Source organism: Corythoichthys intestinalis, chromosome 1, assembly GCF_030265065.1.
Source record: "Corythoichthys intestinalis isolate RoL2023-P3 chromosome 1, ASM3026506v1, whole genome shotgun sequence".
In the NCBI taxonomy this organism is placed as follows: domain Eukaryota; kingdom Metazoa; phylum Chordata; class Actinopteri; order Syngnathiformes; family Syngnathidae; genus Corythoichthys; species Corythoichthys intestinalis.
This window is the reverse complement of record NC_080395.1, coordinates 211764-239033: the sequence shown is the minus strand read 5'-3', so window position 1 is coordinate 239033 and position 27270 is coordinate 211764. Positions and strand designations below refer to the sequence as shown.

Here is a 27270-nt window from a genome sequence, read left to right as displayed (position 1 = left end):
TTTAAATTATATATATATATCGGTGGGGAGAACAAGTATTTGATACACTGCCAATGGGAAAATTCATTGGCAGTGTATCAAATACATGTTCTAACCCCTATATATATATATATATTAGTTGACAGATTTTCACTGGCTCAAAGCGTGCATGTCGCTTCGTACGCGCTATAATATATATAATAATTATAATAATATAATATACAGTAGCCATGTTATTTTGGCAGGTGAAACAGGTATACGACAAATAATCACTGTGAGCGAGCGGAATAAAAAATCCATACCTTGTCTCCGGGCGCCTTAGGTGCGGAGCGTCCGCGGGGCAGCGGGATGCCGCGGACCAGCTCCAGAACTTTTTGGATCTTCTCGTCCGACACCTTGACGTGCACCAGGGGCAGCTCGCCCGACACCTTAAACCTGCAAACGCACGCACACTATGTGGCTATGGCAAAAAAATGACGTCATCGGTACCGGGGCTAAAAATGAACGGTGCCCTCCACTTTCCAAATAAGCTAGTAAGGAATGTTCCTTTTTTCTCGCCGCCACCCCTCCCGCTTCCGACAGATCGGATGTCGAGCACCGTCAATGAGCTAAGGGGTGAGTACGCCCTAATTCAGTATTAAAAGAGGGAGGGGGGAAAAAAAAAAAAAAAAAAAAACGTCCAGTATCGGCAACTATCACACAGCTGAATATTGGAATGGTGAGGCAAAAAATGGTTTTGGTTCAAAATACACAGATTGTATCTACTGCCGTCAACGGCGCTGAAAGCGGAGCTGTCTTTCCTGGTATACAGGTCATTTGCTGTTGATTCTGGCAAACTCTCAGGTCACTTCCTGTTCGATCAGCCAAAATCAACAAGAAGTGAACCGCAAACATCCCATAAGTCAAGAGAAAGCAAGTGAAAAATCAACAGCAAATGCCCCCAAATCAACTCATTGGCGTGTATAGATGTCCAATGGGTTTGTCATTCGCCGCCCGCTTCAAACGGACCGGACCGGACCGGACCGGACAGGTGTTCGGCCATTTCTTACTACGCCGCGAAACGTAGCACATAATGCTCAGCGTGCTTGCGCATGCATCCACACGCATGCGCACATGGGTTAGAAGCGGCGAGTACTCACTATTTTTGTTTTGATTTAGTTATTTAGAACCTTTTCACTGCCTCAAACATACTTTTTGCATGTATTACCCTCTCATACTTTTAACTAAGCCTGAACGATATATCGTTTAAACATCGCCATCGCGATGTGCGTGTGCGCGATAGTCCCATCGCAAGCACGTGCGATAGTTTTTCTTTTTTTTGATCCAGATACGCCTCACTTTCTGGTCTGCGCACAGCCTCCTACCCTCCCTCTCCCAGCCTTTTGATCCTCTCAGTCACTGCAGCACAACATTGGCTTTGATCTGGCCAAAGAAGCAGACTTCACACGGGCATCTGTCAATCATCGTTGAACTTGTTAAACAGTTGAAAGGAAGCCGCGCTGGAATGAATGTGTGTACTGTGGGGACGTTGGAGACATTTAAATGCCAGAAGTGATCATGAGGAGTTTAAAATGTCTACATGTCACTTTAACGGTCACAGCTAAAGTAGATAAACAGAAGCATTTAATAAAGCCAAGCATTTATCTGCCACAGTACTTAAATTGCTATCTGTTCGTTTGGAGTGTTTAACATTGAATCAAGGATTCTAGAAGGACATACATAACTAATTCAGATTGGTGACATTATACGAACATAACTGTATAATATCTGGTGAGCTGTTTCACCCTTATTGACCCACTATTGCACTCCTTCATACTTGTTCAGTTCTTCAATGTTTCTAATAACTAGTATTTCGGGTGGGCCATTAAGTTTGATATATACTTTACAGTTCATAACCCAAGTATTCTGAATTTTGTTTTGCTTCCTTAAGATTCTTGCTTTTTTGGCGATATCAGCATTTCTTTTGATTAGACGGTCATTTAAATAGACATTAGTACCTTTGAGCTTTTTTCCTTGTTTCATCAGAGCTACTTTGTTCTTCCTGTTTGTGAATCTCATGATCACTGCTGGTAGATTGTTCACTTTCATGGGAAGAGGATGGCACGCTTCAATCGAATTGGTATCCACGTGTATGTTTCTTGATGCAAGGAAAGCCATCACCTGCTGTTCTGCAGAGCTGCTGTCCGAGTTACTTATTTGCACCTCTTTATTCTTGTTAAAAAATGATTTGGTTGGACAGTTATGTTTAAAACTTATCATAATTATGAAATTTGAAGTGCTTAAAAACCATTTATTTATATACATTTTTAAAATCACTTTGGGGGGGAAAGTGAGAAAAAAACATTCTTATATGTATCTCTTTCCAATGCTAAATCTGAATAAATACATTGGGCACAAAAAACACACACACATTTTTTTTTTTTTTTAATGGGGGGGGGGGGGGGGGGGGCTACTTCGCAGTTTTTCACCTATCGCGGCGGGTTCTGGTCCCCATTAACCGCGAAAAACAAGGGATGACTGTACACTGTGGTGATGGTGAGTCATCTAAAGGCTTTCCAAACAGCTATTTAAGTCATCTTGTGAAAATTTCTTGAAAAAAAAAATATACATTTTTTTTAATATCGCAATATATCACAAACCCCAAAAAAATCGCAGCAAGAGTTTTTTTCAATATCGTTCAGGCCTACTTTTAACCATTGTGGGGGTTTTTTGTGTTAGCTTTGAAGCAGTTGACCACATTAGTCACGTAGCGTATTGAAACCGTCCTTATTTGATATAACTACATTTAATTATTTTCTGCAGGCATTTTTTTTGTACGTTATTCCCGTATGCATCTAAACAAAACCAGTTTAGAGCGCACGGTTGTACTTTGGGTGTTAAATTCGACTAGTGTAGACGTTACGCCGATGCAGATTTTGGCAGAACACCGGACGTCTACTTGCCATAAACTCACAGCAGTAGGACGGTCGAAAGGATCGACATTGACGAGGATCTCGTCCGACTATGTCTTTATGCGGCGATACGGACGGACGGACGGGGTGTCCGACGCGTAGTACCTGGGCATCCTGGCGTCGTTGTCCACCACGCACTTGGACAGGCGAAGCTTTAGGTCGAGAGGGCGCAGGACGTGCTGCCGCGACGAATTCAGCCGACGGGAAGACTTCCACTCGTCACCTGCGCGTTTAACCCAGCTGAAATACCACAGCGAACGGCAACACAAATCTATCCAAAAATCATCAAGTTGGATTCTAAGGAGTCTTTCTTTCCGAGCTGCCTTGGCCCCAAAACGAAGAAAATCTCCAAACAGAAGATGATGTCAAACAACAGAACCAGCCCCATGATTTGCTGCAAGCGTGCTACCGGTTTCTCATTCCGTCAACAGCGTAGGAAGTCAAGCGCACGTAAGAGAAAGCGTGCAATTTCTGTGGCGGGCTTTACCCGACTGGCTGTAGAGAACTTGAACTCGCGTCAGCTCGGCGCGGTATCGCTCGTAGGCCCGCTCCATGATCTCTTCCAGGGACGAGAAGGACGAGGAGGGCGAGCGCAGGTTCTCGTCCGCGCTGTTAAACTGTTCCGGACGTTTTGACTTTTGGCCTCGGTCGGTCGGTCGGTCAGACGGACGGACGGGCGCCCCCGGGGCTTACCTGCAGGTTTCCAAAGTCGATCACGACCACCTCCGAGTTTTCCGAGTAGAAGCCGGATTTGGGCAGCAGCAGGTAGGACGGGCGCAGGTCCACCTTCAAGTCCAAAACCTTGCGGGTCTGAATGACGTGAGCTAAACCTGCCAAAGAAAGCGGCTTTCAGCCCGGACGGAGACGAGACCGGGACGCTCCGACCGACCTGCGGCCGTCTTCTCTTTGATCTCCTCCAGTTTGGAAAGCGTGGCCGAGGTCAGCGCTTCCAGGTCCACCTCCTGACCCGTCTCGAAGAACTCGGCCAAGCTGTTGACCGTCATCTGGCGGATGGACGGGAAGCCAAAAAAAGGTCAATATTCTTTGTCCTCACTTTCTTTCATTCCAAAAAAAATGGTATTAAAAACAAAAAAATCTATTGGCAGGGTGGGATTGGAGGTGCTATTTTCATTCATTGGACATATCAATCACCGTCTGGCCGGCCACATCCCCTCCTTGTTAATTGCCATCGACAGCGCTACATATCCATGGCGATAACAAAAAAGAATCAAATACTGGAAATGATCCATTTTCATGATTTAGCTGGGGGGGTTTTTTTGGGTCCGTTTCTGCCGTTTTGCCAAATTAGGCTTTCGCTCTTTGGCTGTTTTGCCAATTTTATTTTATTTTTTTTTGCAGTTTGGTGTTAGCTAGTTTTTAGTGGGATTTTATTGGACAGATTTTTTTTTGTCCTTTAAGTGCAGGGTTCTTTTTTTCATTGGATATTTTTTAATATTTTTGGGGGGGTCTTTGAGTGTTTGTGTTTTTTGTATTTTTTGTTTTGAGTACAACAAAAACAAAATAATGAGAGTCAGGATTCAACAGCTAATGCTAGCCGATCTGCCTCAAAAACCTGACGCTGATGGATTTTTATGATGATGACAGAGGACAAAAATGCATCCATAAAACACTGAGTAAATATTTTTTCACTTTTATGTTTCAGAATGTATCTTTAAAAAAGGACAACAGTGTTCTGTGGCTTTGTTTTTTTAAAACGGATTTTCTTTTTCCAAGAAAAAGACAGTTATAGTGTTTGTTTTTGGTTTTTAAATGACTGTAAAGAAAAAAAAAAGTGCAAACATGATCTTGTTTTTTAGTTCAATTAAAAACTGTAGTCTGGGCTTATCCATTTTCAACAAATAAAATGTATTATATAATATCCATTTGATTTTGTTTCTAAATCATGTATTATTTTGTTTGATACTTGAGAATGAAAGACAAAACGCCCTCGCTGTAACGGGATTGGTCTTACGGCGTCGTAGATGATCTGCACGGGTTGCGAGTGGATCCGGACGACGTGATCGGCCGGGCTGTCGTCGGGGTTGAGCTCAAAGACCGCGCGCAGCAGAGACGCGTCCGGGTCCCGGTCGGAGTCTTCCGCCGACGAGATGAGCGAGGGAACGCGCCCGTTCTGTTCCAGGCCCGTCACGTTCCAGCGCTGCAGCGATACCTCCGCCCTTTGCCAACAGACAAAGGATTCAATTGCGTGCCCCCCCCCCCATGGCCTACTTTCTTTCTTCACTCATTCCCTGTTGGTTTTGGGTGCCTTCAATGACCCCAAAATGAATAGGAAGTGACTCAAAATAAACAGGACTGACCAATGTGGTCATTTGCTGTTGATTAGGGGTCACTTCCTGATTGATTTTGGATGGCTTAAGAGGAATTGACCCAAAATTTCTGACACATGCACTTAGGGGTCACATCCTGCTGATTTTGGAAGCGCTGTCCCAAAATGAATAGGAAATGAAATACAAGTCACCTGCCAATGCCCGAAAAAGACTTGTAAATGCAGCAAGATCAACAGGATGGTAAAGGCGGCCAATCGGTTGACATAAGGTGGTAGGATATGTGGATAACTCTATACCTGAGGGCTCGGGCTCCCGGTCTGTGGCAGAGGGCGCTGCCGAGCCCGATCACCTGGACCCGGAGGATCTCGGGAACGCCGGGCCCCTCTCGGACCGTCAGCGATGCCCCGCGCAGCCGGAAGGCCAGCGCCAACGCCACGTACTACGCGCAAAGACGGCGGGCGGGCGGGCGGTCGGTCGGGGTTACCGAGCGGAACATTTTCGAGGCGCCTACCTCTTTGGGCGCGGCCGAAACGCCGTCTCCGGCGCTGTATCCGATGGCGGCGTAGAGCTTCTCCTTCTCCTCGGCCGTCAGCACGGCGTCCAGAGCCGAGCCTGAGGAAGGCAGGAGAGGTTGGCGTCGACGTCCGGGCCCGCCCGCCCGCCCGGCGACCCTACCGACCCTCGGCCTCCTCGCCGTCTTCCTCTCGCTTCTCTCGCTCCTCCTCCTTCTTGGGCTTGCGACCGAAGAGGCCGGCGAAGAATCCTCCCCGCTTGTCGGCCTTCTCGGCCGCCGGCTTTTGCCCCGGGCGGACCGCCTGCGCAAACGAGCGCATTTCGGATACGGTTTTCCACCTTCAACGGACGTCGGATCCGTTCGAACCGGGGTGTCCGATATTGAACGGTAACGCCGATCGACATCCGATCCGGGGAGGGAGAGCTCGGCGATCGGACAATCCATTTACATCCATTTTAAACAAAAAAAAAATACAATTTTGACAAAAAAAGTTTTTTCCATTAAAAAATTCCATTTGAAAAAAAAAAAGGTAAATTTTTAATAAAATGCAGTCATTATTTTAAAACCCTGTATTTAGTTTTTTAATTTAAAAAAATGAATTCATTTGATGAATTTCATTATTTTCAATGTTTTTTTTTTTTGGGTCAAAAAAAAAAAAAAAAAAAAAAAAAAAAAAAAAACCACCAGTAATTATGTTTCATTTATAGAATGCTGTATTTACTTTTTTCGTTTAAAAAACAGTCTTGTTTTATTTTTAATAAAATGCTTAAAATTCATTCTTAAAAAAGGCAGTATTTGATCACTATTTTAAAAAATAGTATTCTTGTTTTAATTTATAAAATGCTTCTTTCCCCATTTTTTGAAAGATATTTGATCTTTTTTCTTGAATGAAGGGGGGGGGGCAAAATACTTTTTTATTTTCTAACAGGGCTTCAACCAATGATTTTTGTCACGGACGATTGATTGGACAAATCTCTTACAATTTATCTTTCGGCATGTTGCAAGTAGCTATGAAGACAAAATTGATGACTATTTTCTTCAAAAATAATATTCTATTACAGCTTCCCGACTTGACTGTATTCTAGCAATGATCAAATTCGTCATTTATGAATCGATGAGTTGTCGCAGCCTTATTAAGAAGCTAGTTTAGGCAGCAAGATGACTGAAAATTGGCAATATTTCTTTTCCAAAGTAAAAGCAGACTTTTGTTCATGTCCTACTTTGACTTACCAAAAATAGAACAAAGAAATCTGTTCGTATTTACAACTGTTTTATATATTTATGCTAGGGTAAAGGCTTAATCAGTGACTAATTGGTTACCATAATATTTGTCAATTCATTTGCTAATCAATTAGTTGTTGATTCATTGTTGCCCCTCACATTTCTAAATAGAATTAGAAATACGTTATATTTTTTCATTGAAAAACAGTAAATATGATCCCATTTGAAATCAGACGTATTGGAGGTATGTCGCCGTCGCTGGCGGCCGTTTGCTAGTTTTCCACCGTACCTCCATCTGGGCCTGCTGCCGAGCCAGGGTGATATTGAAGACGTCCAAAACGTTCTCCAAGTCCTGGTAGAGACACAAAGCGGTCCAAATGAGGCCGACGGCCCGAGGCGGTGGGTCGGCGCGGCGCGGCGCGGCCGGCACCTGAAGCCGGCGCTCGGCGTCCGGGCTCGACTTGTTCCGGTTCAGGATTTTGCTCTTGTAGGCCGTCTTGTACACCTTGACGTCCCGCCGGTGCTGTCTAATGTTGGACCAGGACCACATCCGGCCGGCCCGGCGCACGTGGACTTCTAGGATGCCGCTAATGGCGTAGCGCCACCTGTCGTGCAAATGTCAGCGCCGTGGACAGAAATGGACAAAGCAGATCGGATGGGAAGAATAGTGTTGACAACCTACTAAAGCGGACTACGGGAAATAATAGACATTACAACAACTATAGATGTCCAATTCAATGACACTCTGGACCGGTACCGGCTGTGTGTGAACGCTCGTCTTTCAGCCAATTCAATTCAGGCCAGTCCAAACCCATCGGAAAATGATCCTCCAGTAGTAGTAGTCCAATTCACAAAAGCCATAAGCACTTTTGCAATTGAAGGGATAGTACTTTTTCTCGTAGTTATCGTTTAACTGTTTGTATTATTTAACATACTCAAAATAATAATAAAAGCCATTTAATGATAGTTTATGGAAACAAGCAGATTATGTTTGAATGAATGTGGGCGGACAAAAGAGCCCGTTGCCAATGAGTAACAGTTACAGGACACCGCCCTGACAAGAGATGGACATCAAGAACGCGACCACGCCTACGGCCGAGGAGGTGAGATTAACACCGACGCGCGCTTCACACAACAGAAGCGATGGTATCGGATAGCTCGCCGCGGGCCGAACCTTCCGCCTCGGTCGCCTTACAAACCGTGACTCGGCAACGACGACGCACGAACTTTACCGCCCAATCTGCAACGGAAGACAGCCGGCCACACCCTTCATCTGGCCCGCCTCACTGCCGCCTTCAAAAAGACTGGACACTTAGCTAACAACGGTCGCTTCTCGGGGACATTCCGGCACGCTCGTGTAATTGTCGACCCTGGACGACGGATCCGGTGAGCCTCCTCGCCTAGGTCGCTCGCTCTCGGTTCGTCTCTCATTCTCACTCTGCGCTGTATGATTGCTGCCAACTTGGAATAAATGGTCAACTTGTGTTTCGAAGCCTTTTTCCAGCTTTTAAAACGGAGTCATTACAAAGGGTTAAAACTAGGTTGAACGCGCGGAGTTTGGCCTTTTGGCCGGGGTTCCGCCGGCCCGGGTTGTCGGAAATGCGCCAAGGCGGTTCGGCCGGAGTGATTCCGGATGTCTGGCCGAAAGGTCAGATTCCTACACCCTCAAATCCGGATACAGTATTTCGAAATAAAGGTGAGGGAAGACAAAAGAGGAAGCCGCTTTACCCACCAAACGGAGGCGTTGTCGCGCACCGGCACCCGGGGCCGGAACTTCCTGTAGGGGGCGTTCCTGGCCACGCGCTCCGCCGACTCCAGCGTCTCCACCACGCTGACGTACTGTGCGCCGGGTGGGAAGTTTTGAGCTGCTCCCCGTCCGTCCCGGTCCGACGTAAGTCCTTACCTGGGCTTTAGTGATCTGGAAGTCCACGTTCTGGACCTCCAGATCCAGCCGAGCTTTGGGAGAGTCCGGTTTCTTCTCGGCGTCGGGGTCGATGCGGATTTTGGCCGAGGCGAAGATGGGCTTGAAAACTGGAAGGCCAAAAAAATTTCAGTCTTCCGCTATCCATCGAAATGAGCTTCATACGTCGGAAGCGGGAGGGACGGCGGCCGATGAACGCTTGTCCCAATTCTAACGGCCCACCCGCGTTTTTCATCTGGCCGCCAGCCTCAAACGGAATGGACGTATTCCGTGGCGGTTCATTTCCTGTCCATTTTGGGTCACTCGCCATCGATTTCGGGGCATTTACGGATCACTTCCCGTTTATTTAGGGTCTCTGAAGTGATGCCCGATCGCGAATAGGTTTAGTGACTCAAAATGAAATGGAAAAAGCCTCCAAACTGAACAGAAAGTGACCGAGCGCCAGTCAAAACGGATCGGATGGTCGAGCGAGCGCCAATGAGTTCATTTTGGGGGCATATCTGGCTTAATTGTGTTGATTTTGGGGAATTACGGGCCACTTCCTGTTGCTTTTGGTCAAGGATTAGACAGAGAGGAGCAGAACCGACCGTAGTCGTAGAGAGGTAATTCCCGGTCCACCCCGCCGATTCCGGATTTGAGCCGATCCTGCAAAAGACACCGTCAGCCCCCTCCTCTGTCGTCCGCTTTGAAAGATTTCCGTCAGAAAAAGCGAGTCACCACGACGTCTCGGCGGGATCCTCGGCGGAAGACGGGACCCTCGACGTTCCAGTAGGCGCACAGGCGCTCCAGTCGGCCCAGCTGAAGGTACAACGCAAAGCACTTTTCAAGGCCAACGGACGGACGGACGGAGGCGACTCGGGCCGGCGCCGATCGGCCGACCTTGTAGATGATCTTTGCCGCTTCGTCCAGGACGCATAACTTCCAGTTTTCGTCGGCGGTCTGAGAAAAGACCGTCGGTCGGAAAGTCAATCTCCGAGAGTACAAATAATCATTCCTTCATACTCAATGACGAGCGAATAGGAAACGCGTGACCTGCAGGCTGAGTTCTGCCAGCGTGACTCCCAGGGACAGGGGGCGCCGCGGGTCCGACACCTGGGACACGCGCAAACTTTACCGGTAGGTAGGTCGGGTTCACGCCCCCGCCGACGGACGATACTTACGTCGTCCTCGTATCTCAGGTGTATGCCGCTAATCTTCACCTGCAGGTTCTTGATGACCTGCGTGGCCAGCTTCTCCATCAACGAGTCCTTCTTCTCCTCTTGAGCTTTGTCTGAAAGCAAACGGAGACTCAGATAGGCGGCGGTCGGACGGTCCGGCGAGCGCTGGGCGCGGGCGGGCTTTCTTCCGCCGTTTTCCCGCTCACCTGAATTGCCGTCGCCTTTCGGCTTCCTCAATGCTTTTTTGCGCTTTTTGCGTTTGTTAGATCCTTTAAGCGCTTTGGCGGCATTAAGGAAAAAGACAGTTAGACAGTTCTGGGAAAGGAAAGTTAGAGAAGCCAGACCGCACCGGTCAAAAGCAGCGTTCTATTAGAGACGTCGCAATCAGATTGGGTCATCGGACTGAGTAGCCTTTCTTGAAAATAATATAAGTCAAAGTAGTCATCCAAAAAAAAGCAGTCTCAAGTTAAAATGTACTCCTTGACAAAAATGAGTAACATGCTTACAGGGTGACATTTTTTAAAAATGGTATATCATTTTCTTCCTCAGCACAACGCCGTCTATATCAACTGTTATCATACCATAATATAATTGAGGACCTGGACATAGTAGGCCAAAAATCATCCAATTCTGACCGGAAAAATGAAACTTTGCATTTCACCCGACACCTCTCAGCCACCATACAAGATGGCCGCTTGAGGCTGTGCCTGATGTTGCTCTCTCATTCTTCCTTGGGCATGTTTTGTTCCCGAGTACTGTTTGTCTAAAGTACAGTGCATATTATTTTGGAGATTTGAAACGCAACTCGTCTGTATAGTTGGCGTACGTAGCTCACGCCAACTTTTGTGCTTTTTCACATTTACGACAGTCTTAAATTGGGTCGTGGTCAGAGCATATTGGGCGAATAGGTCGCCCACACCCCTGCATTTTAGGGCCAAAAAAAAAAAAAGGGGGCGCCCCATATGCAAATATACAGTGGGGCAAATGCGTATATAGTGAACCACTAATTGTGCAAGATCTCCCACTTGAGAAAGGCCTGTAATTGTCAACATGGGTAAACCTCAACCATCAGAGACAAAATGTGGAACAAAAACAGAAAATCCCATTGTTTGATTTTGAAAGAATTTATTTGCAAATCATGGTGGAAAATAGGTATTTGGTCAATACCAAAAGTTCATCTCAATACTTTGTTATGTACCCTTTGTTGGCAATAACAGAGGCCAAAGGTTTTCTGTAACTCTTCACAAGCTTTTCACACACTGTTGCTGGTATTTTGGCCCAGTCCTCCATGCAGATCTCCTCTAGAGCAGTGATGTTTTGGGGCTGTCGTTGGGCAACACGGACTTTCCACAGATTTTCTATGGGGTTGAGATCTGGAGACTGGTTCGGCCACTCCGGGACCTTAAAATGCTTCTTATGAAGCCACCCCTTTGTTGCCCTGGCTGTGTGTTTGGGATCATTTTCATGTTGAAAGACCCAGCCACGTCTCATCTTCAATGCCCTTGCTGACGGAAGGAGATTTTTACTCAAAATCTCTCGATTCAGTCTTTCCTTTACACAGATCAGTCATCCTGGTCCCTTTGCAGAAAAACAGCCCCAAAGCATGATGTTTCCACCCCCATGCTTCACAGTGGGTACGGTGTTCTTTGGATGCAATTCAGTATTCTTTCTCCTCCAAACACGAGAACCTGTGTTTCTACCAAAAAGTTCTATTTTGGTTTCATCTGACCATAACACATGCTCCCAGTCCTCTTCTGGATCATCCAAATGCTCTCCAGCGAATCGCAGACGGGCCTGGACGTGTACTTTCTTCAGCAGGGGGACATGTCTGGCAGTGCAGGATTTGAGTCCCTGGCGGCGCATTGTGTTACTGATAGTAGCCTTTGTTACTGTGGTCCCAGCTCTCTGTAGGTCATTCACTAGGTCCCCCCGTGTGGTTCTGGGATTTTTGCTCACCGTTCTTATTATCATTTTGACGCCACGGGGTGAGATCTTGCATGGAGCCCCAGATCGAGGGAGATTATCAGTGGTCTTGTATATCTTCCGTTTTCTAATAATTGCTCCCACGGTTGATTTCTTTACACCAAGCGTTTTACCTATTGCAGATTCAGTCTTCCCAGCCTGGTGTAGGTCTGCAATTTTGTCTCTGGTGACAGCTCTTTGGTCTTGGCCATAGTGGAGTTTGGAGTGTGACTGACTGAGGTTGTGGACAGGTGTCTTTTATACCGATAATGAGTTAAAACAGGTGCCATTAATACAGAGAACGAGTGGAGCCTCGTTAGAAGAAGTTAGACCCTTTTTGACAGCCAGAAATCTTGCTTGTTTGTAGGTGACCAAATACTTCTTTTCCACTCTAATTTGGAAATAAATTCTTTCAAAATCAAACAATGTGATTTTCTGTTTTTTTTGTTCCACATTCTGTTTCTCATGGTTGAGGTTTACCCATGTTGACAATTACAGGCCTCTCTAATCTTTTCAAGTAGGAGAACTTGCACAATTGGTGGTTGAATAAATACTTATTTGCCCCACTGTATGTATGGTACATATTACATTGTATATTAAACCCTACCACTATTACATATTCTAAAGGCCCCATTCATTCATTTTAAAAAAAAAACAAACAAAAAAACAAAACAAAACCTCTTTTAGTATTTTAAAATGATTTTATACTTTCTCACTTTTAATACATTTTTTAAATGACTGGACAGAGACCTTGAGTGCCAGAAAGGCGCCTTCAAATAAAATGTATTATTATTATTATTTCCAATGGGGGAAAAAATGACCCAATATCAACAGGAGGTGACCCATAATCTACCTAAAGTGATCCAATATGTTTTAGAATCAACACAAAATGATTCCAAATGTACAGGAAGCGATCTCTACCCCCCCGGTTACCGTACGTAACCCGTGAATGCCCCAAAATGAACAGGGAGCGAAAGTAAAATCAACAGAGAATGAGCCATAAGTTCCCCAAAACCAACAAATCCAGCATTAACAGGAAGTGACACGGAAAATTCACCACAAGTAACCTTGAATTGTGCTCAAATCTATGATTCAAAATGTGCAGGAAGTGAGCTGCAAGTAGCCTCAAATGAGGAAGGAAGCCACCCAAAATTGCCCGCCGTTGACAACGACAGACGTCCAATTCATTTCAAGCGGGAGGATAGGCCGCGACTGCTCATTTTTCAGTGCCATTGACGGCGCTCGACGTCCAATCCGGACGAATGAATGACTAGCGGCAAATCCATTGGACCTCTATCATCATCAAAGGCTCCAAGAGAGTAGAAAAAAGGAGCAACAAAAGGACAAGTTTGGAGACTTGTTCCGTCCTACCAGGTCCGGCCGCCGTCTGCAGCGCCTGCTCCACGCGCATCAGGTCGCGCCGTTTGGCCTCCTGCCGGTAGCGCTCCTCTTTTGCCTCGTCGTACTCGGCGGCTGTCGGCGACGACCAGAAAAGTTGCTTAAGCTCCAGATAAAGGCGGCGCTTTGGCCCCGGGACAAAAAGCGTGAGGAAAATTGAAGATCGACCGATATTCCCCCCCCCCCCGATATATCGGTCATACAAATAAAAAGCCCACTGAATAGGATAACGTTTACGTTGACTGTACTTTCTGCAAACGCCGATCGCCAACGGGCCGGATCGGGACAAGCCGGCGAGCTTACCCGCGGCGGGTACGAGCAGCAGGTAGAGGCCATCCAGCGTGGCCACCACCGCCTCCTTGTACAGGTTCTTCCACGGGATCTTCAAGGTCAGCGTGCCGATCAGGCCGGCCTTCACCTTGACCGGGATGTCCAATTGACTCTGCGTGGCGGGCGGGCGGGAGAGAGAGAGCGCTCGCTTAGTCAGAGGGTGGGGCAACAACAACAAAAAAAAAAAGATTCCACTCACCAGTGCATTTTCCTTCACTTGCAGGTTCTCCAAGACAACGTTTCCTGCAAGAAGCAACGGTGGCGAGACGATCAATCGAACCAGCCACCCGTGAACAAATCAATCCACGGCAACAGCAAAAAATAAAAATTGGAACCTACCCGTAACACATAACGGTACCTCAAGATAAGTCGTGAATTGGTTCCGGAGTGGCTTTTGTAACGTCATTTTTTCTGATTTTTGATGGCGTTTTGCATGTCAATAGCCTAATTCCTTTCAAACTAAACTAAAACACCTCATTCAATTTGTCCCGATTGTCCGTCTTCATGGGCAATGCTTTGTCGCCCCCTAGAGGGGCTGAAGGGTAACTTCTTTGTTAGACGTTATCACATGACTGCTGGAGCTCATAGCAAACACGGAGTGCTAAAGGATCCGCCAACGTACAATCTCCTCCGTTTGTGCCTTGATAAAGCGTCGCTCGCTTTATCAAAACTTGTTAACTTTATCCAAAAGTTATATTTTGGACCTCCATTACCCACGGGGCCAAGGCACATTATGATTTGGAAGTGCACTGCCAAAGTGAGAATGAAACTCTTCAGTATTAGAATAATAAGACAGACAACACAGTAATTGCACAGCTGCCATCTATTGCAGTACATATTATTATTGGTACAATTTTTCCTCAAATGAAGCCGGAGGAAAAGCTTTAGAAAAATAATGCTCCACTTTCCTGGTTCCAAGAAGTCACGCAACGCGGGCTCTTTTAATTTTGCCCTTCACGTTCGTGCCAAAAACAATTTATTTGGGGCGAATGGCAAATACATTCAGATTTGCATGTTTATTCTGTGAAAAATTATGAGTATCTTTCTTATCGTAGGGATGTCTTCCACATAGAATATTCCTTTTTTCTGTCCGCTTTTTGGGCACACTGCTCAATCCCCGTGCTTTGACCGATTCTCGCCGATCCAACAATCACACAAAGCGGGTTCTTTTCATTTTGCCCCCAAAATGCTCGTTCATTTCCAAAGGCAAATTATCTTAATTTGTGGTCCAATTGACGTCATTTACTCAACCAAAAATTCAGGAAATCAAGGTACACCCAAGTTGGATTGTTTTTGCCTAAAACAAAAACATACACTTCCACCAAACCTAAAAACAGAGCAGGAAGTGACCCAAAAATGCCCTAAATCAATGGGGGGGTTACCACAAAAAAAATTCTCTGAAATCATAAATTAACAATGCAAAAGACTGCACGGAAAGGCAAAAGTGGAGAAAACAGAAAAAAAAAATGTTTAAATGCAAAAACCATAAATATACCAACTGCGAGAACTGCAGAGAAGCTTGGCAAAACCTTGAAAAACATCAAAAACCTGTAAAAATGACCCAAAAACACAACATTGGCAAAACTGTGAAAACCCAGAAAAAGCAATCATGCCAAATCGTTTTTTCCCCCCTTAACCCCGGTCAACATGGACTGAACGTCTAGGGCCACCAAGAGTCAACAGTGCCAAATAAAGGAAGTGAGTAAAAATCTACAGGAAGTCAATCCCCACGCCAGAAACGGCCTTTTCTAGTTTGGCTTTAGGGGCCCCGCCCCCCTACCGATCCGGTTTGTTTCGCCACTGGCTGGACGGACGTCTGCTCTGACATGAAGCAAATTATTGTCCAAGTTTATTGAGCAATTGAGGCAGGCAGGCAGGCAGGCGTTTGACAATTCCGCACGGATTTGGGGAAGGAAAGAGAAGCGAGTCGGAACTGGCGCTGGCGACGCGACGCACGCACGCACGCACGCACGCACGCACGCGAGGCTGGTCACGCACAACATAATGATGCAAATAAATGGAGCTTTTCCGGTTTCATGAAGCTCGCTTGTCCTTTTTTTGCGCAGATAGAAGCAAAGTATATGAATGGCCGGCCGCCGCTAATTAGCAGGCAGGCAGGGAGGCGCTGAGATGAGCTCACCTACCTCCCCAGATTCCGATTCGGAGCTGAGAACTGTCCAGGTTCTCCACGTAATCTCCCACGAACCTGTTCAGGAGGTCACTAACCAAAGACTCGAATACCATGACTGACAGAGAAGCGAGGACCAGGACCTGGACCGAACTCTTGCGTCCGTCGTCTGTCAGTCACTTCGCTTCGCTTCGCCTGACTTCCGGGTTAGGTGAGGAGGAGGTGGCCAAAGATATCCTAATATAAAACGAGATGTCCGATGCGCGATCGCGCGCGCCATTCGTCCGTCGGCCATTTTGCGTCGGGGCAGAAGCCTTCCTACTTTGGACACCTTTAGCTCCCCGTCGTCAAACGACATGACGTCAGATGTGTACCTCAAACAACTTAACGTTTGAACATCCCCAAAGTTTTGTTAGAAAAAAATATAGACATTGAAAGAGCAATGTTGAAAGCCTAGTATACAAAATATTTTTGTATCGTTTTTCTAGGCTTTTGACGTTCAAATACTTTCCTATTTTGAAAGAAAGAACACAGGAAAATATTTCAAGAAAAAAAGCATACAAAGAACCTAGTTTTCCCCCTTTAATTTTGAAAATAGCATTTTTCAATGAAAAAAAAACAAGTAGAAAAACTGCGTGTGTTGTATATATGCATTTTCACTTCCAGTTGTTTTAGGGTCACTTCCTGTTGATTTCTCGGCATTTATGAGTCACTTCCTGTTCATTCCGGGACATTTACGTGTCACTCTCTGTTGATTTTGGGGAATCACTTCCTGTCAACTCTGCGGCTCGCTTCCTGTTCATTTCAGGTCTGGGTTGATTTCCATCACATCCCGTTCATTTACGGGTCAATTCTGGGACACTTACTGCCCCGGGCAAAATCCGCCGGCGTCTCGGCCCGCCTTAAGTCGTCGCGTCGCTTCCGTCAACAGTTTGAGTAAAGAGTCGGCCTTGTACGGGAAAAGTCCCTTGTGTCGCAGCCTGGCGATCAGGAGGCGGAGCCTCAGGAGGCAGCCCGCCGCCCTCTCCAGCGCATCCTCCGCGGGGCGCTCGGCGTCCATTCGCCGGCAAGAGGCGGCCAAACCCCGCCGGTCGGTCCTCAGGAAGCGCAGGTAGCGCACCAGGTACTCCAGGAAGCAGGTTTCCGTGGAGATGAGCAAGTCCAGCAGGAGGCGCTGATCCCAGGAGACGGCGCGGAGGAAGAACAGGAAGTGGCAGTGCGGGTTGCAGCCGGCGGCACACGCGTCGTCCTGCCGCCAGTGCTCCCTGTGGATAGTAAAAACGGCGTAGGATACGATGAGCTCACAATATGGCGCCGCAACAGTTACCGGCTCAAGAAATGCTTCTACAATTCTCCTTCTGGTGTTCCTTTCAACGAGTGGATCACTAGTAGACGTCCGATCCATTTAAAATGGAAGGGGGAGGCTCCCTAATCCTACGCTGTTGGTTTTTCACTCACTTCCTGTTCATTTTGGGGTATCACTTCCTGTTAATTTCCTTTTCATTTAGAGCATGGGTGTCCAAACCTGTCCTCAAGGGCCGCTGTGGGTCCTGGTTTTTGTTCTTACCAATTGAGCACAGACAGTTTAACCAATGAAGTTTGTGCTAAAACAAGCAGCATCTGATTACACTTGTGAGACACCAGATTGGTGAAAAGATGTTTTGTAGGAATGAAATCCAGCACCCACTGCGGCCCTATGTGGAATAGTTTGGACACCACTGATTTAGAGTGACTGAACAGGAGGTGAACGTCTCAAAATGGATAGGAAGTGACCTATAATCATTCAGGCAAAAGATTGGATGTCTAGCAGCGTCAATGGCAGGCCGGCAGGCAGCCAATTGTGTTCATTTCTTGCTCACTTCCTGTTGTTTTGGTGACATCTGAAGGCGGTAACACTAGAAACGTCAAAGTCGCGTCAACGATCCCGCCGCGATAACGCACCAGTGACGCTCGGCGTCAATTTCCATAGGATGCGTTTCACGAGCAGCGCGTCTGTAGAGCGGCTCGATCGGTTCACGCGAGGATTGCAAGATCGCGCGAGAATAGCGGGTATTTAAAGGTAATAAAAAAACAACATTTTGCCTTTCAGACCCCGCGTATTGGCCAGCTTTCTTTTTGAAAGATAGAAGAAAAAAGAAGTCATGTGCTGAAGCAAAAGGCAATCCCAATGCCAAGGATTTTAACATGTATTTTACAAATTAAATGCCTCAATCATTTTTTTCCCTTATGAACATATTTCTAAGCTTTATTGATGTTTTTTCTCACGTTAAAGCACCACGCAGAAATTAATACATTTAAATGTGTAGCAGGATTTGTGTATTATTCGTATTAATTACAGGTGTTTTAGCTCATTTCAATTTATTTTATTTATATAGTAAGTTACGATTGCATATTATTTGGAAAATCCACCGGATCCACCGTATTTTTACGCGAGTGACTTCCGGCCTGCCCAATCCTACCTAGTAGTATTGACGGAGGGGGACTGTGTCTCGCGTCAAAAAACAAACTCTGCTGTTCTTTTCGCGTGCGTCGCGTTTCGCGCTTCTGGGCGCGCTTTTAACACGCGGACGCACTGCGACTGGTGTGCATTGGCTGATCGACTTTAACGGCCGCGTTTCGAAGCGTAATCGCGGCGTGATCGTTGACGCAACGTTGACGTTTCTAGTGTGTTACCGCCTATTCATTTAGAGAAATGTTGATGGGTTAGTCAAAATGAATTGGATATTGGCAGCCAATGAGAATGACACTATTCTAGTGGAAGGCTTTTATCAGTGACTTGATGGCTTTTTTTTTTTTTTTTTTTTAAAAACCATAGCATATCCAGTTCCACGGGTATATTGTCACACTCCTAATCCCTACCGGAGACGGAGGAAGATGGCCAGCGCGGCTTTGGCGGCTTCCGTCATGTCGTCGTCCTGTTCGGCGAACAGCAGCGGGAGGACGCCGCAGTCGTGATCCTCGTCGTGACGCGCCCCCTTCGGGCGCAGGAAACGCCACAGGGAACCCAAGTAGACCGCCGTCTCGGCCGCGCCTGTAACGTCACCGCCCTCGTTATTCGCTTATTTTGAACATCTTGATTCACCATTTTAAAAAAAACCATTTTGTTTTTCACTTCCTGTTCATTTTGTAGTATTGATGGGTATTTGGCTCACTTGCTTTTGATTTTGGGGCATTTACCAATCATTGGGGAATTGAATTGTTGATTTCAGATCTCTTCCTGTGTATTTCAACAAGGAGGAGCCGAGAAACGCGCAGGAAATCAGGATCAGAAGTGACCAGAAATGTCCTAAAGGCAGCCAACCTCAGAAGAAAGTGACCTAGACATGTCGCCAAATGCACAGGATGAAGTTGGGACACCAGAAAATGGACAGGAAGTCAATCAATATCAACAGGAAAACTGTAGACCCAGAAATGTCCCACAATTAACAGTAATTGAGACAATATGATAATATAATCAGGAAGCGACCTGGAAATGCTCCAAAATCAAGAGGGAGTGATATTCATGAAAGGATTTCATGCCATCAATTATTACTTCATAAATATAAAAGTTTAAAAAAAAAATTAAAAAAAAAATAAAATGACTTTTTTTTTTTCCTTTTTTTTTTTTCCAGACAAAATGTGAGCAGCCCCATTTTTTCCCCCTCACTTTGGTCATTGGCGGCGACAGAAGCGGCGCGTCGCTCCGCGCTCTTGATGACGAGCAGGCCGACGGCGCGCAGCATCGTCGCGTCGCGCCGCCCGTCCCGGGCGCGGCCGGTCCCGCCGAAAAACGAGGCCGGGGCCACTTCGACGCTCGCCAGCCAATCGGCCGCCACCGCGTCCAGCGCGGCGGCCGCCAGAACGCCCGCTCCGGAGGCCTCCCCGCCGGGCAGGGGGCGCAGCGCCGCCCGTTTTAGCGAGAGCGCCGCCCTCTTGCGGACAAAGTACCGCGGCGCGTTGCCGACGGCGCTCAGCGAGGCGCCGGCGTGGACGCGGGCCGACTCGGGACTCGCCGCCGCGAGGAGTTCCAGCAGGTCCAGCAGGAGGCAGAAGGCGTCGGCGTCGTCGGGAAGCAACCTGGCCGCCAAGGCGCGCGCGCCGGCGTCGAACGCCGTCACCAGCACCCTGACGAGTTCTGCTGAATACAAATCGATCCGTTGAGTTAAAAATATTTCGACATATACTGAAAAAACAATATGATACTTTAATAATAATCATGAAAAAAATGTGTTTCAAATGAAAAATAATAAAAATCACAAAACTTGCAATATTTAAATGAAGTTTATAATCAATATTAAAATAATTACTATAAGTCAATAAATATTTACAAATGAACATATTTATACTAACAAATAACTAATGAAAAAGTAAACAAGTAACGATTGCAACAGATAAATCCAGAAATAAAATGATATTAAACTAGAAGTTGCCATTTCTGCTATTCTGCTTCCTGTTGATTGTGGCTCACTTCCTGTTGGTTTGGGGTAACCTCTTGCATATTGTCAGGCAATTCCAGGTCACTTCTTGTTGATTCTGTGGCATTTCTGACTCATATCTTTTGATTTGCAGGTTACGACTTGTTGATTTTGGCTCACTTCCTGCATGATGATGTCAAGTGTGAATTTGACAGAAACCGGAGGACAACATCATTTTGCCGTGGGAAAAATGCATTGACCTTTGGATTCGTCCCGGAGGAGTCCGCGGAGGACGCGGCACAGCGACCACAAGCAGGCGTCCGGTCGGGGTCCGGCGGGCGAGCCCGAAAATGCCTGCTCGCACGCGTGAGGCCACGCGGGATGGAGCGCGCCCTGTCGTCAACGACACAAAAGCCACCGTTAGCCGTCGACGGAATAGTCCGAACCGTCGTAATATCGTTCCGGCGGCTCGTTTTCGGTCGACCTACGTGCCGACCGTTCATTTCCGTTAATGAAGTTCAAGTCATTTTCCAAGATTTCACGCATATTATAGGTCAAACGGGACCCCCAAAATCAAGCGGTAGTGACCCAAGATCGACAGGACGTCCCCCCAAATAAACAGGTGATGAATTTCGGTCGATCGCTTCCGACCGATTTTGGGTTGATTTTTGTTGTTGTTGTCATCCCTGTTGATTTGGGGGCATTTTATCGGTTTTGTTTTTCTTAATCGCATAGTATAGTACTTTCCTGCCTGTTATTTATCACAAACCATGTTTGTTTTTGTTGTAAAGCACTTTGAAGGTTATTTTTTGGGGCTATTGAAATCAAGTCAAATGATTTCCTATCCTACTGATTTGGAGATATTGCCAGCTTCACCTCCCATTGATCCAATGCCGCATTGGAGGAAGTCGGGCTTATCCCACTCGGGCGGTACTAGTTACGACCTCCAAGCGTTCCAAGCAAATGTAAACAGAAAAGATGGCTGACGTGTTTTTTATTTAACCCTAACCCTTGCTGAAAGTTAAATTCTTAAGACTAATTCACTGTATGAGGAAAAAATACATGGAAACTTCATCAATACATTTTCTTGAGCGCCATTTTGCCGAGTGACATCAGGTTGAAGCAAATGGTGAAGTGGACTTCGCGACGAGGACCTCCCGGTTTGAGTGGCGTTCCAGTGATCCCCCCCCCCGGTCGGAGGTTGGAAATCTACAACTTCCCACCTTCCTCGAATGCAGCATACGGTCACATCCTATGATTTGGGGGCATTTATCTGCTGATTTTAATTCTCTACTGATTTTGAGTCACTTTCCGTTGATTCTTTTTATCATTTCTGGGCGACTCTGTTGATTTTGAGACATTTCCGAGTCCAGTCCCCAACGCACTGGACGTCTCTCGCAGTCAGTTGAAGCCAATGTATTCATTCTCATTTTCATTCTGGTATTTTGAACGCTAATTGTCAAGTAAACCTGGTCAAACGGGATCCAAAGTTGTGAAAAGACTCACGGAGTGTCGCAGTTGGTAGAGGACACAGGAGGATGCGCTCTTCGCAGCCAAGTGACGGATGATTTGCTCCTCACTGCCAAAGCGCGCCACCTAGCATTAGCATTAGCATTAGCATCGGCACGTCCGCTCGCCCTGGGCCCCGGGCCCCGGGTACGGTGTCGCCCCCGCGGACGGGCACTGGCAAACGGGACTTGACTCACCAAGACGTCCAAGTCCCGAAGCAGGATTTCCGCGACGTCCCGGTAGAAACGGGAGACGCGCGACCGAGCGAGCGTCCGGTCAATCAGCGTCAGAGCCAAGCAGCAGACGTCAATCTCCCCCGGTGCCCTCACACCGCCGACAAGGGCGCGCGCCACCTCCTCGGCGTCGCGGTTCGGTCGCGTGGCGCCCAACGAACACTCGTACAGCTCTTCCAGGACGGCCACCGGCGAAACCGAGGCGCCGGGGGACGCCATCTTGCTTAGAAGAAGCGACGTCTTCTTCATTTTGTTCATTGGCAGTTTACCCCTCGGTGCCGTGGGGCATTACCGCTACCTACTGGACCGACGGTTTAGCACGAGATCAGACATTTACAGACTAAAAGTAATCCCTCCTGACAACCAGTGAAACACACCCAGAGTGTAGACAAAACCCAAACCAAAAAACTGGATAAATTAAATACCAACAAACAAATTAAATACTAATGAATTACCCTCTTCCTATATCCTGTCCAAAAGCCCTGTGTCCATGAGAAACTTTATTAGCCCTTTTTGAATAATGGCCCTTTTCATCTGTAGAACATTTCCCATCCCAAATGTCTCTTCTGCCTGGTCCAGCACCATTCTGAACCGATCCCTCTGCTCACCATACTTCCCACATACCATTAGAATGTGTTAAACCGTTTCACGCTCCCCACAGTGTTTACATTTCCCATCTTTGTGTTTTCCTATCCTATGCAACGAATCATTTAGCCCCGTGTGCCCTGTCCTCAGTCGACTCAACACCGACGTCTTCTTTTTTTCTTCTTCTTCTTCTTTTTTGAAGAGGTGATAAATAATATGCGTTACCGCCAACTACTGGTTTGGACTGTGGATCAGGTATACCTAACTATAGTACAGTACAGTTCTTCTATTAGAAGAAGTCGGCATGATGTCACGATGACGCCATCTCGCATAGCAAATTTTCGCCATTTTGAGAGGGGGGCACGCACAGGTAAACATCCGTAGACAAACGTTGTCTGAAATTCATATGTTTCAGCTGTGTTTTGCGTCTTTTTTTCATGAAAACCCCTTAAACATGACTTATTATTATCACGAGTCACTGCCGACAGACGCGAGGAGGCGATACGACTTCAAATTTGCGTGTATTGGCCTGCAACTCTGCCCATACAAAGTCGCAGCTGATAGCTGGATAAACAATCCAAAGGAATTGCCTGCAGTGGAAATTGGAAACATCTACAACTACCTTATAAAGTCACCCAGTAAGTTGACCTTTATCAATTACGTGGAATATGTACTGTGTGGAACAAAGAAAACTGGTAGTAGGCTATATACGGGGTGATTATTTCTGCCGTAACCGGTAATTCGCCTCTAAGCGTTATTTAGCCGTGAACACGTCACGGCAAAATAACCAATCCCCACCTGGCCGAGAGTGTACTGACTGACCGATCAGAGCAGTTCACGGCAAAAGAAAAACACTTTGCGAATTGTCGGTTCCGGTAATAATAACCACTGTCTACTGAATCCTAGCAGCTAATTGGGGCCAAAAAAAAATCAATGAAAGTTTACTCATCAGTAATAAAATGTCGGCTGCAAACGCAAATGTGCCTGGTCCACGGAACCGTCTTCTTTCACTATTCCTCGATTTATTGCTTTCAGCCAATTGCTTGTCCTTTTCTTCTCACGGGGTAGAATGAAGAACTTCAAATGCAGTGCCGAACTCTTCCTTGTGTTACAACCCGCAACACAGCAAGTCATTCCGACAGAAAAAAAGACCGCACATAAGACAAAAGTTCCAACGCGTTGTACTACAAAGCACGACAGAGCAACTGCTTGTTTTCCCCCCGTTTCAATATGGCGACGCTTTGTTGTGGCCGGTGACGCCATTAATGCCCGGATGTCCGACTGCGAGAATGGCGTACTGCACGCATGCTATTTTTAGACCTTGACGTCGCATCGTAAAGTGGAAGTAAAACAGAAGTGGGACATTATAGACCTGCCCTCGCATAGAAACCATGTTAATCATGCTACTTTTCTCTGAGATAATCTTTCAAAAACAAAGATGCCGATCACATATTGCTTTTTTGGAACTTGTAGAAATGACTCTAGACATTACGACATATGAAGGATGTTTTCTTCATACTTCCCAAAACCAAAAAATGTGAAGAATGAATCAACTTGCGCGGGTTTTAACGCCAGCTCAGCAGTAAGCATTTATTTATGCAGTAAACATTTTGTTGGGTTGTCATTGTCTTTCAGAGGACAAAGAGGTAAGCCATTTTGATATTTTGAACTCTGAACTTTTTTGAATTTTTTAGCGTGACGTTGTGCCGTGCTGCTCCTGACAATAAATGACCTGAAAAGAATTAAATGGACTGCCACTGTTACATCTTCTGTTGTCAAAAAAAAAAAAAAACTTTAGTGAGGGGGAAGTGTAAATAAATTAGAGAATTAAGACTTGTTATCAATGAAATAAATGAAAAGGGTTCGTTGGCTGTCACTGAGTAGCATTTGCGATCGCTGCGCAAAACAAACAATATAAATTACCCCCAAAAATGGTCAGAGACGTAGGACAATCAGAGGATATAATATTTAAGAAAGACAGGGCTGGTGGTAAAGGATAGCTTGGAGAATATCATTGTCAGTCGCTTAAGATAAAGGTGTCTATAAAAAAGCTACCTCTGGATCAGGTCGTCTCTGTTTCCCGTCTTTTTCAGCTCTCGACACTCAAGCCATCTAACTGAACATTTTTATGTTCTTCCTGTTGGAATCCGCACGGAAACGGCGACAGCCGAACAGAAATGGTGCTTCGCTGCTTACCGCTGCCGTGCCCCAACCGGGAAGGCGGGAATTCCGCGCGTTCACCTCTTGTGTTCACCCTTTGTACTGACTCCATGTTCCCAAAGTTTGAAGAAGACTCACCGAAAGCATGTTGACAATTTATTCGTCGACAATGGTCAAAAACAAGGCAACAACAGACGACGGAGGGACAATTTTGGATCCAAAACAAGGCTACATAGAAAAGTTTCCGAGCAGCGAAATCTGTGTTATCTCAGTGTCCGGTGTTTTTTAAGTCCGTGGTGGAGTAGGCCAGGCCGAAGGTGTGGCTGAGTGTTGTTTCGGGGCCATCCCTCTGTGGCCGGTTTTGGGCGGTTAGGTTCATCCGTTGATGGGCCGTGGTTGCCACAGTGACCGACGCTGGTCTTGACGTCCCAAGCGCCCGCTATCAACTTTGTTATCCGTGCTGGCTCTACTTGTTTTAGGACAAGGCGTGCTGCTCTTTGTCTTTGTTGGTGTTCGGGCAAACTGATTGCAAGAGTTGGTGCGTCAATCATGCTCGTGACGCACGCGTTGGACTTCTGTGATAAGATGGTGTTGTGTATCTATTCTGCTTCTTTTTATTAAACTATGGTGTTCTATTTATTTTATATTAGGTGTGTGTTGAAATAGTACAGTCCTACAGTAAATATGAGAAATGATACTATTCCCTGATTAATTATATTACCGCGTTAGAGTCATGTAAACAGTTAGACGGTACCTACGAGAAACAGTACCATTTTTCCATTTCCCCCTTATGAGCCCTGATAAGGTGATCCACTTTACTGTGTCCAAGGGCATGGAGTGAAGTCTGCCTAAACTATAGTTAGATGAATGTGTTAGACCAATGCAAACAATTATATGGTGTGTGCGAGAATGGTACCTATTCAGTTCATTCCACATCTTTGCCAGTGGATTTGGCACCAGGGACATCATTTTCGGAGAGAATTGGTAGGTTTAGCTATGTAAACATCTCCTTCGTACACGATTTCCATTCATTTCCTATCAGGGACAAACGTTAGCGTGTCCCCCTTAGCAACAGTAGCTAACCTCATGAATATTAATGAGCGGAAGTGACGTGTTGCGGTACGCCATTTACTGTCAAAAACAAAACCAGGCCAGGAAAGTTAACCTATTGATGCCTGAATTTTCATTCAATTCACTGGCTAACATTGACGGCGCTCGACGTCCGATCCGTACGTCCCGTCCCATTTCAAAATGATCAGACGGCCGAGAAGATTTCCTGTTGACTTTGGGGCATTTAGGGGTCACTTCCTGTTGATTTGGCATCACGAAACAGGAATGAACCCAGGAATGTCCCAAAGTGAATAGAAAGTTGATAAGATAAGTATTAAATATTTGTTGTTACCAACGAGACTCATAATAAGGTATTGGTTGCTATAAACTGATGTTCCATGATTGAGTGCAGTAAGAGACATTTTTGGAATGGATAATTATAGAGATGTTTAGCTCTTGATAATACTGTCTTGCTCTTCTGACCGGTTTAAACTGGCCTCGGTTCCACAGGTCAACTTCAGTACATTTAAGGAATTCTATTGTTGCATTTTATTACTAACCAAATGCTATTGCTTCATGAAATGTATTTGATGAAATGGTTATTAAGTTTTTAATATGTATTTGCTTTTATCAATTGCTGCCCGCAATGAAGAAATGCTTTTGCTTATTAATATTGCTCACAAAGAAAGAATGTTTTGTTTTGCCTGCCTGGTGAAGGTCAGAAGAAGCCGCTATGCTTTGCTGAAATGTGCTGACACATATGTGTATAATTCCACCTCCATGCACACACATAGCCAAACCAAGACAAGAGGTGTTGCCAGCTTGCATCCCCTTTTTCCCTTTTATCTGTTGCTGGGGCCATCCTGAATAAAAAGCGAGGTGAAGTTAGAAGGATTGAAGAAGCTGGATAGTTTCCCCTCTTTCTCCTTGCAAGCTTTTCAACCGAATTGAGTGCCTTCTCACCTAATTTGGGGTAATATTATGAATGGCTACCTCAGGATTGGTATTTGAACTAGACAAAAGTGACCAAAATGTGACCTGTAAATGCCGTCGAAATCAACAGGAAGTGTCCCGTGTTGATTCGCCCTCTCCCAATTTCAAAAAGATTGGACATCCGTGCCCATCGACGGCAGTCCATTTCAGGCCCACTTCCTGTTAATTTGGGGGCATTTATTTGGGGCCACAAAACAGGAAGTAACCCAGGAATGTCCCAAAATGAATAGGAAGTGCCTTAAAACAGACGGGAAGTGACCTGTGATAGCCCCCACAGATGAACCGGAAGTGACCCATGTTCATTCCCCCTCTCCTAGCCAAAACAGATTGGACGTCTCGCGCCGCTGTCAGTGGACGTTTTTGAATGGATCAGGTCATTTAAAACGGATCATTATTTTTTTGAATTGACAAATGCAAATATCACACTCTGAAAGCTTTCTTCAGTCATTTTTACAATGACACCGTTTACTAAAAAGATTCTGAGAAAAAAAAAAAAT

At 46.0% G+C, this 27270-nt stretch overlaps 2 protein-coding genes across 12 annotated transcripts in view; both read right to left on the bottom strand.

Moving 5' to 3' along the window:
• Nucleotides 1-16074, bottom strand: part of vps13c (vacuolar protein sorting 13 homolog C) — a 54915-nt gene extending 38841 nt beyond the window's left edge. For 9 of the 11 annotated variants that reach the window (XR_009062713.1, XR_009062715.1, XR_009062714.1 and 6 more), the window contains exons 1-23: nucleotides 15866-16074; nucleotides 13921-13964; nucleotides 13695-13833; nucleotides 13365-13466; nucleotides 10238-10309; nucleotides 10035-10144; nucleotides 9907-9966; nucleotides 9754-9813; nucleotides 9592-9672; nucleotides 9462-9519; nucleotides 8857-8984; nucleotides 8686-8792; nucleotides 7384-7558; nucleotides 7243-7305; nucleotides 5898-6033; nucleotides 5730-5830; nucleotides 5515-5657; nucleotides 4903-5107; nucleotides 3820-3934; nucleotides 3624-3760; nucleotides 3418-3547; nucleotides 3036-3153; nucleotides 282-414 (exon numbers count right to left, since the gene is read on the bottom strand). Coding sequence is in view for 2 of the 11 variants with exons in the window: in XM_057831572.1 (XP_057687555.1) it covers nucleotides 282-414; nucleotides 3036-3153; nucleotides 3418-3547; nucleotides 3624-3760; nucleotides 3820-3934; nucleotides 4903-5107; nucleotides 5515-5657; nucleotides 5730-5830; nucleotides 5898-6033; nucleotides 7243-7305; nucleotides 7384-7558; nucleotides 8686-8792; nucleotides 8857-8984; nucleotides 9462-9519; nucleotides 9592-9672; nucleotides 9754-9813; nucleotides 9907-9966; nucleotides 10035-10144; nucleotides 10238-10309; nucleotides 13365-13466; nucleotides 13695-13833; nucleotides 13921-13964; nucleotides 15866-15965 (2517 nt within the window). In the remaining 9 variants the exon portion in view is untranslated. Of the gene's footprint in view, nucleotides 1-281; nucleotides 415-3035; nucleotides 3154-3417; nucleotides 3548-3623; nucleotides 3761-3819; nucleotides 3935-4902; nucleotides 5108-5514; nucleotides 5658-5729; nucleotides 5831-5897; nucleotides 6034-7242; nucleotides 7306-7383; nucleotides 7559-8685; nucleotides 8793-8856; nucleotides 8985-9461; nucleotides 9520-9591; nucleotides 9673-9753; nucleotides 9814-9906; nucleotides 9967-10034; nucleotides 10145-10237; nucleotides 10310-13364; nucleotides 13467-13694; nucleotides 13834-13920; nucleotides 13965-15861 lie in introns of all 11 variants that reach the window. The other 2 variants (XR_009062719.1, XR_009062717.1) reach the window with 2 other exon arrangements.
• A 356-nt stretch (nucleotides 16075-16430) lies between these two features.
• On the bottom strand, nucleotides 16431-22276 carry lins1 (lines homolog 1). The gene is made up of 6 exons (XM_057843609.1): nucleotides 21950-22276; nucleotides 21750-21839; nucleotides 20504-20636; nucleotides 19496-19963; nucleotides 18709-18880; nucleotides 16431-17114 (listed from the first exon to the last, which is right to left on the bottom strand). Exons 1-6 carry the CDS (start codon nucleotides 22241-22243, stop codon nucleotides 16712-16714), a joined length of 1560 nt encoding a protein of 519 aa, XP_057699592.1. The 5' UTR covers nucleotides 22244-22276; the 3' UTR covers nucleotides 16431-16711.
• Nucleotides 22277-27270: the final 4994 nt, after the last annotated feature.